The sequence below is a fragment of the Hyperolius riggenbachi genome, chromosome 10, assembly GCF_040937935.1.
Source record: "Hyperolius riggenbachi isolate aHypRig1 chromosome 10, aHypRig1.pri, whole genome shotgun sequence".
Classification (NCBI taxonomy): Eukaryota; Metazoa; Chordata; class Amphibia; order Anura; family Hyperoliidae; genus Hyperolius; species Hyperolius riggenbachi.
In genome coordinates this window covers 191,945,466-191,960,595 of record NC_090655.1, presented here as the reverse complement: position 1 = coordinate 191,960,595, position 15,130 = coordinate 191,945,466, and the positions used below count along the sequence as shown (strand labels likewise).

The window sequence follows — 15,130 nt, the reverse complement described above, 5'->3', positions numbered from 1 at the left end:
ATGGCCGCCGGCTTACCTCCGTCCTGCTCACTCCGCCGCAAGGCCGCCAAGGGGAACCCACGCCTTCCACTCTTGCTCTCCCTGGAAGCGGGAGAGAAAGGTAGGCAAACCCCAGGAAAGCTCCAGCCTGGGGCGCATGGCCAGACTGCCTCAGTACCACAGTCTCAGCCACCCAGAGAGATCCACCTGCAGCCCAGCACACAGGCTTCACCCAAAGGGGAGATGCCGACCTGCCTGGACGCAGGAACAAACAGCACTGAGGGTGGACTAACCATGTGACTTTTTTATAGGGGAAGTGCTGTCTGTTCCTGTTCCTGGGAGGAGCTACGTCTCACCTTTGCCCTGAAGGATTGTGGGGAAAAAATGAGTTTTAAACTGTCATGTTTCTGTGTTTAAAAGGAACCGGAGGCGGGGTTCTGACAATGCAATCCATGTACAGAGGCTGGGTCTGCCTATACTGACCAGCCTCTGTTGCTATTTCAATCCCCCCTAAGTTCCCCCTGCGCTCTGCAATCCCCCATAAATTGGGCTGTGTTTACATCTGTACTGTCACTCTGCATGCTCCCCCCGCCTCCTGCATAGCTCCGGTCCCACCCGCGTCCCTTCCCTCCAATCAGCGGGGAGGGAAGGGACGTGGGCGGGGACCGGAGCTATGCAGGAGGCGAGGGGAGCGGCAGACTGACAGTACAGAGATAAACACAGCCCGCTGTGACACACTGCGTGTCGGCAGCGAGGCTGTGATTTATGGGGGATAGCAGAGCACAGGGGGAGCTTAGGGGGGATTTAAGTAGCAACAGAGGCTGGGCAGTATAGACAGACCCAGCCTCCGTATGTGGATTGTATTGTCTGTGTTTAATAACCATCTTTCCTTTGCATTTTTAAAAACCATTTTCTCAAAAACTACAAAGTTTTTTGTTTTTGTTTTTACTATATTCCTACTACTCTCCCCTTAACATATGTAGCAATTTTGGTGATTACAGCATGTATGGGGGCTTTACTATTAACAGCTAAAGTCAGCACAAAATTACACAAACATTATGCAAGATTATGAATGGATCACATGAAATCAATTGAATGTTCAAATCGTAATTACATATGGCCTTAATTGCAAAAATGTATGTGAACTTTTGTGCAATTGTAATTAGCAGATTACGATCAGCACTAATTAATACATAATATGGTTCAGGCTCTTACAGATACAGATACCAGTGTGTATTCGACCCCACAAGTGGGGCTTGCACTCTTTTGCAGGTAGGCACTAGTCTGTTTTTAAGTAGCGCTGCTCATTTCCTTGCTATGTACTAATGTAATTTGTTTTTGGTCAGCTGCTCCCACTTAAAGAGACACTGAAGCGAAAAAAAAATTATGATATTATGATTTGTATGTGTAACACAGCTAAGAAATAAAAGATTAAGATCAGATACATCAGTCTAATTGTTTCCAGTACAGGAAGATTTAAGAAACTCCAGTTGTTATCTCTATACAAAAAAGCCATTAAGCTCTACGACTTTCAAAGTCGTGGAGAGGGCTGTTTTCTGACTTTTATTATCTCAACTGTTAGTTAATTTTTTACTTTTCCTCTGCCAGAGGAGAGGTCATTCGTTCAGACTGCTCTGAAAGAATCATTTTGAATGCTGAGTGTTGTGTAATCTGCACATATTAGAGAATGATGCAATGTTAGAAAAACCACTATATACCTGAAAATAAAAATATGAGAATATTTTCTTTGCTGCTAATCTTCTAGTAATTATTCATAGTACACAACCAATTCATTATATCATATATTTTTTTTCGCTTCAGTGTCTCTTTAACAGCCATGCTTTTGGTGTATATGCAGAGCTTCTGTTTGGGTTCAAGGTGCGTTTGTAGTTCCTGGGGGGGCTCAGCGCATCTCTGATGGAGGCCATTCGGAGGCGGCCTGGTGTTGCGCTGATCCACGTTTTGCGCAATTTTCAATCTTACAGATACCAGACAGTACTGGTGGAACCCAGGTTCTCTAATCCCACATTTTTGGAAGAAAGTCCTATTTGAGTTTGTCCACTCCCAGTTCCTGCACCTTTATTTGGAAACTGTGTTAAGAACAACTGTCAATTCCCCAAATGGCTCTTCCATAGGGACAAATAGTGCCACTTCCAAGTGATATGTGTCATGCCACATCATCTAAACATGTCATAGGCTTAGCGCTTGAGAGGATTGCTGCTGCCTCCTGCAAGAAGCATGTCTTTCAAGATGAATATGGGGTTCCTTATTTTGCAGGCACTACTGAACACTCGGGACAGACAACGAGATGCAATCATTTTGCAGGATTATGCAAACTGTCTATGCAAATGTATGCAACTTGAAAATGGACCAATTGAACTTCACCTTGATGGGATTGGACTAGTGGCAAGCTGCATACATTTGCATAATCCTCCATCAACTTGCTATTGTTTGCATTTAACTGACCATCCCTACTGAACATGAATGATCGACAGTGTTCTGTCTGTATAGCATGCTAAATAATATGTTCGGAGTAGGTAATGCTGCTTAAGGGCCCATTCACACCAGAAGCGCTTTTCTGAGCGGTTTGCAATTGATTACAGTTTTTTTAAAATCGCTCCCATTCACTTTCATTAAACTCGCAGTAAAAATTGCTGCGATTTTCACGTACGTGAACGCTACGATTTTCCAAGATTTTGAGCTCAATTTTAATGAAAGTGAATGGGAGCGATTTTAAAAAATGGTAATGAATCACAAAACTCTCAGAAAAACGCTTCTGGTGTGAATGGGCCCTAAATGTGTTTTGTTGTTGTTTGGGCAGCACACTGTCTACTTGTTGTTTGGGGGTAAACTCACTAAATACTGTTTGGGGAATATGTTCCCTAATTGTTGTTTGGGACACATGGCTGCTTTCTTGAGGTTTAATATTTCTATAAATGGTTGTAGTAGAAAACAGTACATACACCATTTTATGATGTATTATATGGCTGCTTACAGAGAGGGCCTTATTAGGGTCTTTTTCTAAAACTAGAGGATACTTCATCCATAATTTACCCATGGAAGAGGAAGGCAAACTTGTTTTTAGTTATGACACTGCTAGTTTTGCATATATTATTTAGCCCCACCAACAATCTGTCATTACCACAATTCCCCCCCTCTCACTAGAGCCCGGGGTGCCCCTCATCATCTGGGATCCCAGAAACACTCTTGCTGCCCATTACAGTGGAGAAAGGGGGGGGGAGGGGCATAAGAACATTATTTTCAAAATTCAGGATTTCCATATTGGACCATTTTAGGTGACTTTTGAGGGCTTTGAGAGACAATATTTGAGTTACAATTAGCTTAATAATTAGAGAATGGTAAGCCTACAATATTTTCAATCTCAAATAATGTTACTCTATGAATAGTCTAGAAATGTCTTACCCTCCTCAATGTTCTTTTCACAGAAGCACCTTTCTCGAGGAAAGCAGTAACATGTGCCATAGCCTGCCTTGATTCCCGCCAAACCTTCTCGTTGATGTCCACCAATAATGTTGAGCTCTGACCCCCAAAAAAAGACAACGTTAAATCAACATTACAGGCAAAATCCTACAAATCAGTCCAGTTCCAGCTGTCAAAGAAGAAAAACTCACAGCTTTACAGTGATCACAAGCCAAAGCTTAGGATCAAAATTGGATACATGCCTTGAGAGGGAAGGCTCAGGGCCCTATTGAGGCTTCCCTTGCTGATCTAAAGTCCTCCATTGCTGAGCGCAGCCCACTTCCAAATCGAGGCCGCGCACCTATTCTTCTTGAAGTGGGGTCGCACAGTAGCCTCCCAAGCCCGCTCACGCATGCGCAGTGCCACGGCTTACTACTATTGAGTGACCACGCTGAAGGAAGAAGAGTTGCGCGGCCCTGATAGTATTAGTAAAAATGCACTGTCGCTAATCTTCTGGGGGGCCTCGCTCAACGACAGGGGACAACACAGCAGGGAGGGAAGCCTCAATAGGATCCTGGGGCTTCCCTCTCTTTAGGTACATATCTAATTTTGTACCCGAGTTTAGGCTTAGGTACTCTTTCAGGAGAATTCTATGATAGATTAACCAGTCCACACCACTGAGGGATTTTTCCCCTTATGGACCAGAGCAATTTTCTTTGAGTGCTCATCCCAATCATTCGCCAGTAACTAATAACTTTATCACTATTTATCAAGAAATGATCTAGATCTTGTTTTTTTCACCATCAACTGGGTAGTACATTTTGCTATGAATAATTTTATTCTAAATGCATTTTAACAAGAATAATAAGAAAAAAAAATGGAAACAATTCACCATTTCTCAGTTTTCAGCCATTATACTTTTAAAATAAAATGTACTACTGTGAACATTTTATTTGCCCATTTGTCCTGTTATTACAACTTTTAAAATATGTCCCTAGTACAATGTAGGGTGACAATGTTTTATTAGGAAAATAACGGGCATTTTTTCCGTTTTACCCTTCATTGCAAAAATAACCGCAATATACCCTCATGACATACATAGTAAAAAAGTTCCTAAGGAAACAATGTATTTTTTATGTTTGTTTTTTTTAATATACAATTTTTGGGGGGTAAATATGGGAGAGTAGGTGAGGAAAAGGGGTTAATTTTAATTGGGAATTCATGTATTTTTATTTACTATAATGCATGTAGGGTGTAGTTTTACTATTTGTCCACTAGATGTCCACCCCCAGTTTATTCCTGTGTACTGTGTGAACAGTACAAGGAAATAGTGTGAGTGCGGTTTCATGTTCATTTTATCAATGACAATGGCATCTCATTGATCACAGGCACTTTGATCGGTGAATGGGAACTGTGTTTTAGTACACTGATCAGTGTACTACAACACTGCCACAGGGGTAAGTCATCCGCGCATTCCATTTGGAAGATGAATATCTACGCTCCTGGAACGGGAAAAGTCTTCCTGTGGGGCATAGATATACTCCCACAAACCCGCCTAGTGGTTAAAGTAAGTTGTATTGGTTATTGTAATTCAAATTTAAATACCTAAATATCTACTGCTGTCTCTGGCATGGCAAGTCACACATTTTCCTACATCAGTGTAATTCTGTTTGTGAAAATTAAAAATAAGTGATACCTTTAGAATTTTTTTGTAAAAAAATACTGATTTGATCTCAATCTAATAAAGTTTTGAGGATTTTTTCTTTAAGATGTTGCGTATATCATCAGATTTTGGCTTACATAGTTATGTGGCGGTAGTTTTTCTAAATATGTCAATGAAGTAATTAGTAAGAATGTAAACAATATAAATCTTGTTTTCCAAACTTCTAGATCTATAAGCGTATATTCATTTTGGGGAAAAATGGGTTCCTCATTAAGAATATTCAGTAGTGAATGAATGACCATTGACACAATTACTTCAAATGTGAGGTTAAACTGCAGTGTAAAAGTAAAGAAACATAGTATAACATATCAGTGCTACACAATCCATTTTTTGATTGCATGTTCTTAAATTGTTTTCAAAAAGCCACTTCTGATATTTTAAAATCGTCAGGAAATTAAAATTTCAATCCTTTGCAACTAGCGATGGTCATGTCTGGGAGAACACATGGAGAACCATGTGATCAGTTTGGTCAGGTGATAGATTTGCAAGTCTCTGGTTTGCTAGTCATAATCATGTGCTAAAACAGGATGTGATTACAGCAAATCAGAACTTTGCAAATCTATCAGCTGATCAAACAAAACACATGCTTCTTCACGAGTTCTCCTAGACATGACGATCACTATTTGCAACCATGGCGACTGTACAGAAAGTTAACTGGATGCATTCAAATTACTATTTTCTTGCATACATAATTGGCTGTACAAAGCAGAAAGTAAAAACCTGTTCATTATAGCTGAATGACAGTAACATTTAGCATTGCCTATTAGGTCATCCTTGCAGTAACATGTAGTAGTACCCATATTATTATTATTATGTACAATATTTATAGAGCACTGCAATCTTCTGCAGTACTTTACAGTGTCTGCAGTCAATAACGGTCCCCAGAGGCGTTATCAATCTAATCCTTTGCATTTCATAGTCTAGCAAAAATTTCAATGGGAAGAGGAGCCAATTAATGAGTATATTGGGTTGTGGGAAGAAACTAAGGTGCCAGGAGGAAACCCCAAAAAACCCAAGAACATACGAATTCCATACAAATAGTGTTCTTGCCCGGCTTTTACCTAAAAATCTAGTACTGCAAGGTGAAAGTTCTATCCATCATGTTGCCATACTGCCTGTCACATCAGAAAAAATAAAGATCTCAAATTATTATTCAAAATCCTTTCAATGTGTAGCAGTATCCTGGAAATAACCGTTTAGTTTAAATTTTGTATTATATTTTCTCCATTTATTATGCTGGCGAGTCGCTCAGATAAATATGGAATATCAGTGTACATATGGGCCAGTAAATGCAGTAGTGTCCACACAGCACTTTGCTCCCGCTACGCGGTTCAGCAAGCTCTGTAGGTTCAGTGTCAAATACCCACCCTTTATTACAAAATTAGCTGTATAAACATACAGTAACTAAATAAACAGGAGGTTTCAGAAAATAACTGAAAACCTATAAACTTGTAACTAACAGGAGAAGGATGGAAGGCACACAGAAAGATAGATTTCTGCGGGGGCACAACAGGGCTGTGTGAGATCAAACAATTCCAAAATGTTCAATGTGCTCTAAGCAAAAATTTAGTCTTGGTAAAACCAGGAGTAGAGCAGCAACGCTTGATGCAAAGTTGAATGCAATACTTATCATGGCAAGCAGTGGGGGTGTCGAGTGATGTCAGTGGGTGTCGCTGGGTGCACCCTCACAGCTTACCACGATGAGTATTGCATCAATGTTGGATTTGCATGTCAATGGCTATAAATTTGCATGTCAATGGCTATAAATGTTTCAATAGTGCCAAGCGTTTCTGCTCTACTCCTAAAACATAAACTTGTGACTGTACCCCAATAAGAGGAGGACCACTGATATACCTGCTGTAGAGGGCATGCAGATATATTCAGTGGTCCTTTATATTTACACGAACAGTGAAATATCCACCAATCCACTGGTGAAGTTAATGTTGATCCTGTGAAATGTGTAAACGTGGAGCTCTGTTGTCCTGTGGACATAGATCTGGATCATTGGTCATAGGGATGAGTATATGATCAACGATGCATATTTTTGATTCAGCATTTATGAATTGAATTGTGGATTTGTACTACAGGATTTAAGGTACAGTTATTGTAATTGACGCGGCAGCTGCGGCGAACAGCACCGCCGCCGCAGCTGCCTCCGTGCCGCTACCCGTCCTCCCGGCGTGTTTACTCAAAGGGTCACCGTCTCGCGCGGGCACGCGCACACACGGGACCTTTATGCTAAAAGGAGGCTCATCAGCTGACCTGCTGGTTGGCTGATGTCAGAGGAGCCTCACGGCACCCAGGATTGGCTGACTGCTGGGGGAGTGCAGTGAGGTCTCCTCTGCTTCTTAAGCCTCCGGGCTTCAATCAGAGACACTGTCTGCTGTCGTGAATACATCCTGTGTTAGCGCTCAGACCTTAGACTAGATCCCAGGTGTTGAAACCAAGGACTTCACATCTAGACTAGGATATTATTTATATTGTGATTGATATTCTGTGTTTGACTCTGGCTATACTCTGACTCTGCTCTAAGCTTACCGATTCTGTACCTCTGCCTATCTGCCAAACGTTGCTGAACCTCTGCCCGATTACCGACTACTCCTCTGCCTTACGATTCTGCTCTGATACTGTCCTCTCTGTTGCCAACCCTTGCCTCTCTGACCTTTCTACTCACCAGTGGGCCCTCGCCACTGGTGAGGTGTTAGTTTCTCCAGCCCCTCTGGTGTAGTGATTTGCTAGTGACCAGTTGCTCCTGCTCCTAGGCTGCAGTACTGTCTGAATCGCCTGCCCCTCAGGCAATCATTAGTTGCAGTACTGTTTGTACCTCCTGCTCCTAGGCTGCAGTACAGTCTGAATCGCCTACCCCTCAGGTGATCATTAGTTGCAGTACTGTCTGTACCTCCTGCTCCTCAGGCTGCAGTACCGTCTCAATCACCTGCCCCTCAGGTGATCACTAGGCTGCAGTACAGACTTGATCTCCTGCCCCTCAGGTGATCGTTAGGCTGCAGTGCTGTCTGAATCACCCGCTCCTCGGGAAATTCTATCTCTTCAGTTTCAGTATTTCCAGCTTGCTGGGGTTTGTACTTTGTTATAAGGTCAGTGGGCCGATAGTACCTCACCATCTAGTGAGGTCTCGCTAAACTATTAAGTTACGGTTGCACTAAGCACTACATACTCAGCTCTTTGTGCTGCTATACTGGTATTATTGGTGATTCTGCAGATCACACATAATCAGGTATAGCGTCTGCATTATTGGTGATTCTGCAGATCACCAAATAATCGGACATCTGAGTTGCGACACCCAACCGTTACAGTTATAAATAATAATAAGATAGGTTTAGGACCTCAGTTAATATAAGTCCATTAGAACTTTCTTATTCATAGATGTGTCTACCAATTTATAGTTATATATTTGTTGACTACTATCCTATTGACAATTAAAGCAAACCTTAAATGAAAATAAACCAAGGTAAGATAACCTATCGCTTCTATAGTCCCAATTCTAAATAGGACTTTCCTGGAATTCCATTATGACTATATTATATCAAAAGAGCACTCAAAACTCACCTCTTCAAGGAGGCCTACATCAACGCAACACTGCCCTAATCCTTTCTGCCAATAACTTATTGATGCACCCCCTCCTTCGTGTCACCAACCCCTCCCTCTAGATTGTAAGCCTTTGGCAGGGCCCTCTCCTACTTGACTGTGTGCACTTTACCCAGAATTTGGAACTGGTAATTTTTACCACTACCACTCCAGTTTATGATCTGGTATGTACTACTATCTGCATTGTGTTGTGTATCTTATTGCTATTACTTGTATCTATGATTTGTTACCTGTATTATTCTGTCACACCAGTTATCATTGTCTGTAATCCTATTTATTGTACAGTGCTGCGTAATATGTTGGCGCTATATAAATCTAATAAAACTAATCATAAATAATAAAATATATAAATACTATATACGTGTGGAAGCTCTTTTCACACCCTTTGTGTAGTAATTTGTTTTACACATATTGTTACAGGAAATTCGACCAGTCAGACCTTGAACAAATTTTTTGTGTTCTTTCTTAACAAAGAACAGAAGTCCTGCTACAATGCTAAATGCTACAATCTATAGGGAAGGAATACAGAACAAGACGCACTTGTGCAGTCCTGGGGACAGATTGCTTCATCTTTGCGCTCCACAGGATCACAGATACCATCAGGACAGGTGGAAATACTCGGTGTACAAGTAGAATAGTTTATGGTGATACCTTCAAAACAAAGAGTAAATGAAATAAAATAAGGAATTACCATTTTAGAGATCTAACATAATACTGTAGTAACTAGGTCCTTATGAACTGCATGATCATCCATGTTAAAAATCTACTTGTCTACTTGATATAAGCGAGAAGCTGCAAATGACACAGGAAGAGGAGTTTCTTCTTCCTGTGTCTAAAAATTGTAATTTTGTGTCTATTTTTAGCACTTAAAAACATAATTAAAATACAATCTTTATTAGGGTTTACCTCCTTAATACCACAGTGGGGATACCACAGTAAGGACTTACAGTAAAATCACAAGTGTATTATGTCCAGGAAAGGGTGGATTTAAATGCTCAATGTACAAAACCACCAATTCAGCACTTGCCAATGCCATGGTTTGATATGATAGAGATGAGAACTGCAAGCGTTTACCCCCTTAGGGCCCATTTCCACTATCGCGAATTCGCATGCGTTTTTCGTATGCAAATTCGCATAGCAATACAAGTGAATGGGACGGTTTCCACTTGTCAGGATTCCTTTGCGGTTTTCTGTGCAGAAAAAATACGCATGGCAGAGCCATCAGAATTCGCATGCCGCATACCGCAATGCGAATCGCATACAATGTAGTTTAATAGAAAATTCGCATGCGGTTTGGGTATGCGAATTTTCATGCGAATTTGCATAGAAACAATGGAAAAACACACTAGCACTGCCATGGTTAAATTCGCATACACCGTCATCCATGCGAATTCGCATGACAATTTGCATGAAAATTCGTATAGACCCGCATTTTTACCACGGCGGTTTGCACCGCACAAGTGGAAATGGGCCCTAACAGCAGGCAATTTCTTATACATACAGGCTAGGCTTGCAGGACCATTTACATATTCATCAATAAACTTCAGCCTGTATAAATGTTGTAAATAATGCCCGTGTTCATGCTAATAAATGCTATTTCACCCTTTGTGGAAACCTAAATGTTAAATTGACTTAAAACTCTTTTCAGTATTGGAATATGCAGGTGCTGGAGAGAAGCAGCACTGAGAGAGGAGATCTCTCCCTGCTAACATTACTGTACTTTAGAAATGCTAAATAATACCTGTGGGAGGTTATAAAGTTGACAATCTCTATCAAACCTGCATAAAAAATCCAAGTGAAACCTGATTGTGTTACTAAAGAAATCTCAAAGCAATTATAATCACTCTACAGACATTGCTGTACAATCAGCCAATAGTATACCTTCCCCATGTCCCTGTCTCCACTGGCACCTTGCAGTGAGGGACCCCAGTCCCCCACATTCTTCACAATCTGACCGGTGCTTGCTTTCTGAACAGGACAGGGGACATTCCATGTCATTGTTCATAGCTGAAAAACATAAACATATTACAACATTAATTACGACACATATATTAAAGGACTACGATTACAAAAAATTATAACATTTAGAATATAAACATCTAAATGTACATTTCTCCCAAAGTAGAATGCACTATAAATGTTCCTATGTTGCGGTCACTCACAGTAGAGTAGATTTGACAGGTTTTGGACTGTTCCATCTACTCATGGGGGATTCTCAGTATTTTTGTAACTTAAAGGGAACCTAAATTAAGAGGGATATGGATGTTAAACAATACCTGTTGCCTGGCAGTCCTGCTGATCTCTTTGGTAGCAGTAGTGGCTGAATCACAGACCTGAAACAAACATGCAGCTAATCCAGTCTGACTTCAGTCAGAGCACCTGATCTGCATGCTTGTTCAGGGGCTGTGGCTGAAAGCATTAGAGACACAGGATCAGCAGAAGAGTCTGGCAACTGGTATTATTTTAAAAGGAAAAATCCTTATCCTCCTCAGTTTAGGTTCCCTTTAAGGTGGCCACTAATGATCCAATTTCTAGCAAATTGTTTGAGCCATCAGATACTTCTGATCGGAAGTGAAATTGTTCACTGCACCGTCAAACGAACCAATCTTTGCTTCCTATCACAAGAAAATTTATATTGTGGTTCGATGGAAATCATTATTAGAGATGGCTCGAACCTCCGATTTTCGGTTCGCGAATCTCAATGCAAATTTCAGCAAAAGTTCGGTTCATGCAAACTTTCGCGAACCACAATAGACTTCAATGGGGATGTGAACTTTGAAAACTAGAAACATGTATGCTTACCACAAAAGTGATGGAAAAGATGTTTCAAGGGGTCTAACACCTGGAGGGGGCCATGGCGGAGTGGGATACATGCCAAAAGTCCCATGGAAAAATCTGGATTTGACGCAAAGCAGCATTTTAAGGGCTGAAATCACATTGCATGCTAAATTGGAGGCCTAAAGTGCTTTTAAACATCTTGCATGTGTGTACATCAATCAGGGAGTGTAATTAGAGTACTGCTTCACACTGACAGACTAAACTCACTGTGTAAAGCACCGCAAACAGCTATTTGTGTAGTGACGGCCGTGCTGGACTGGTGCGCACCATGGCCAGAGTGCAGGCCATGGCGTTTTTCAAGCCCATATGGTCGCTGGGCTGAGGTAGCTCAATGACAGAACAACAGTGACTGTCCAGCTGATCGAATTTGGTCTGTCCACAATAAAGCAATAACCTTATCTTGGGTGTGCACCCCCTCCCGAGACACTCATATAGCCATCGGTCATTGCTTCATTGTGATACGCAAGCCCCTTCACCGCGGCAAGGTAACGATTACGAAGGGGAATTGACACATGTACATGCCTTTTGTTTTGTTGTTGCAGCTGCAGCGCAGTCAGAAAAAATAGGCAGGCATGTACACGCACCAGAAAAATTATTCTAGCCTTAAAAATTCAGGAATCCGCCTGGAGTCCTGGACCCTATTGGTGGTGGCGGAGAAGGCAGTCAAGCGGCCTGCAGGCAGAGTAGCTGTGTGGGGACTGACTTAGCCTTCGGCCGGGCAGTACAAATGCGCACCTGTCACACACACACAGGTACCGAACAGTTACAGTGACACTGCGTGCGGTCACGTAGGTAGGTGGGTGCACAGAACAACAGGTAGGTATATGCAGTGATGGGTATTGCAAATGTACAGCTATCACACACACACACACACAGGTACTGAACAGGTACAGTGACACTGCGTGCGCTCACGTAGGTAGGTAGGTAGGTGCACTGAACAGGTAGGTATATGCAGTAATGGGTATTACAAATGTGCACCTGTCACACACACACACAGGTACCGAGACACTGCGTGCGCTCACGTAGGTAGGTGGGTGCACTTAACAACAGGTAGGTATATGCAGTGATGGGTATTACAAATGTGCACCTGTCTCTCTCACACACACACACAGGTACTGAACAGGTACAGTGACACTGCATGCGCTCACGTAGGTAGGTGGGTGCACTGTGAACAACAGGTAGGTATATGCAGTGATGGGTATTACAAATGTACAGCTGTCACACACACAGGTAGTCACTGAATGTGCTGGGCCTGGCAGTGGCACAGTAGGAATTACCAAGGGGCCAAGGTCCAGCAGTTAAGACTGACTGACAAGGCTGTATATGCAACACAAGTGTCTGTGGGACACACACACAAAAAATAGATCACAAGAACAACATTAGCTCTCAAAAGAGCTGTTGAGGATGAGGAGTGCTTTTTAGCAATAAGGATCAGCAAGAAAGAGCAACCTAACAAGCCTAACTAAGCTTTCCCTAATGTCTCTGCAGCACCTCTCCCTTCTCTAATTACTGTAGCCACACGAGTGAGTGAAATGGGTGACACTGCCTGCTTTTTTATAAGGGGGGGGGGGGGGGGGGGCTCCGGGAGGGAGTGCAGCCTGATTGGCTACCCTGTGCCTGCTGACTGTGATGTATAGGGTCAAAGTTGACCCTAATGATGTAGTATAGGGGGTGGGTCGAACCACCATAATTTTCGCATTCGTTCGCGAACCCAAACCCCCGAAGTTCGTGCGAATAAGTTCGCGTGCGAACCGGTCGGGGCATCTCTAATCATTATATAATTATAATCATTTATAATCGATTGTGCCCATCAACGAAGATTATTTACAACTAATCAGATCAAAATTTCTGATCGCTTGAACGATTTTTAGCTAGAAATTGGACAAAAGCACTTAATGAATGACAGTTGCTCAGTAGAACTGCCAAAATAGTGTGCAAAGTAGTTGAGAAGATAGCTGTAATCTTTGTATAGATTATTTTCCAGGAATACTTTTGTAAAGAAAAAAAATAATACTGAGAATCTCCCATATGGACTAGTCCAAAATCTGTCAGAACTGTCAGTTTTTAACTATCTACTGTAAGTGACAGCAACAAAAGGAAAAAAAGTAATTTATAGTACATTTTACTCTGGGAAAAATGTACATTTGATATGCATGTACATTAAATGTTACATTTTGTGTAATAGTGGTCCTTTAATTATTAATTTCATTAGGCTGAAATTCCACTAACATACAACAGAAAGAGTACAGAGAGCACCCTACTTACAAACAACTCGAGTAACAATGTTTCAGAGATAAAAACAAAGTTGTCTTTACGTACAAAATACACAATACTGTATTTTATTTCATTCCATATTCTTGGGAAAGATTTCTGATATTTTAGTATTGGAATTAAGTAGTAGAATAATGGTAAGTTTAGCAATACTCTACTATAGCAGATAACAGAATGTCAGCCATAGTCTACTATAGTGGATAATATAAACAATATTTTATTATCGTTGAATTCAGATTATAAACCTAGATTTCGACTATATTCAACCCAAATTTAATTGCGGCTATTTTATAGGTATGCAGAATTTACACCACATCCTATCCCAGATGATAACCGAGCCTTCTTTTTGCTACAGCCCAATGACAAACAGTTTAATAAACCAGGGCCCACATGCAATTCACAAGTTTTCTCCTAGTAGATCATTTTTCATCTTCTGTATAAAATAACTTTTCAGCATTTTGCAATTGAAAAAGTACCAAAGAGTAGATGAAGAAATACCGGCAAAACTATTAAGTGTCTTCTTGCTTAGGATTAGAAAGGCATTTTATTGACAAGTTTCAAAATATCACCTAGGAGAAAAACCAGGCCCATATGCAATTCACTTTCTCTCCTGAGTTTTCTCCTAGGTGACATTTTAACTCTGTGTCATAAAAAGCCTTTTAAGCCACCAGCAAGCAAGAAAATACTCAAAATATTTTTGATAGTATCTTTTCACCAACTTTTAGGGACTTTTTCAAATGTAAAATGCTTAGGGCTCGTTTCCACTAGTGCAGACGCACGCCGGCACTGAACAGGTGGGCGGGATTGCAGGCGAATGAGATTAGCAGCCTCCACCCGCGAATTCTGCGGGGGGTTCCGGCCGAATCGCTCCCGCAAGCGATTCGGCCGCAGCACCGTTATCCCCTATGGCAGAGTTTCCCCATGCGATTCATGTGCGGGGAAACTCTGCGGAATCGCGGCAGAAACCACGATAGTGAAAACGGGCCCTTAAAAGTTATTTTAAAGAGAATTTGAAAATTATCTCCTAGGATATCATACATTTAATAAATGGTGACAGAATTTTGATTGTGCTTCATGGGAAAAGCAGCAATCACCCCTCAAATGGAGAATGGCTGGAGGAGGCCAACTTTTGCAGGGAAACAGATAGCATATACAAACAGGGATGAACAGGTTTTGCAGACTAGGACACACTGGTTCCTTTATTTCAGATGCAGAAGAACTATTATTAATTATGCATTTGTATAACACTGGCATTTTCTGCAGTAATTTACAGAGTACTCAAAATAATTCATA

The 15,130-nt window shown here is 41.3% G+C and overlaps 1 protein-coding gene across 1 annotated transcript in view; it reads right to left on the bottom strand.

Moving 5' to 3' along the window:
* Positions 1-15,130, bottom strand: part of LOC137534107 (proto-oncogene tyrosine-protein kinase receptor Ret-like) — a 172,366-nt gene that overhangs the window by 52,511 nt on the left and 104,725 nt on the right. Inside the window, 3 exon segments of the mRNA XM_068255471.1 lie at positions 3,403-3,519; positions 9,269-9,379; positions 10,610-10,735. Coding sequence (XP_068111572.1) covers positions 3,403-3,519; positions 9,269-9,379; positions 10,610-10,735 — 354 coding nt within the window.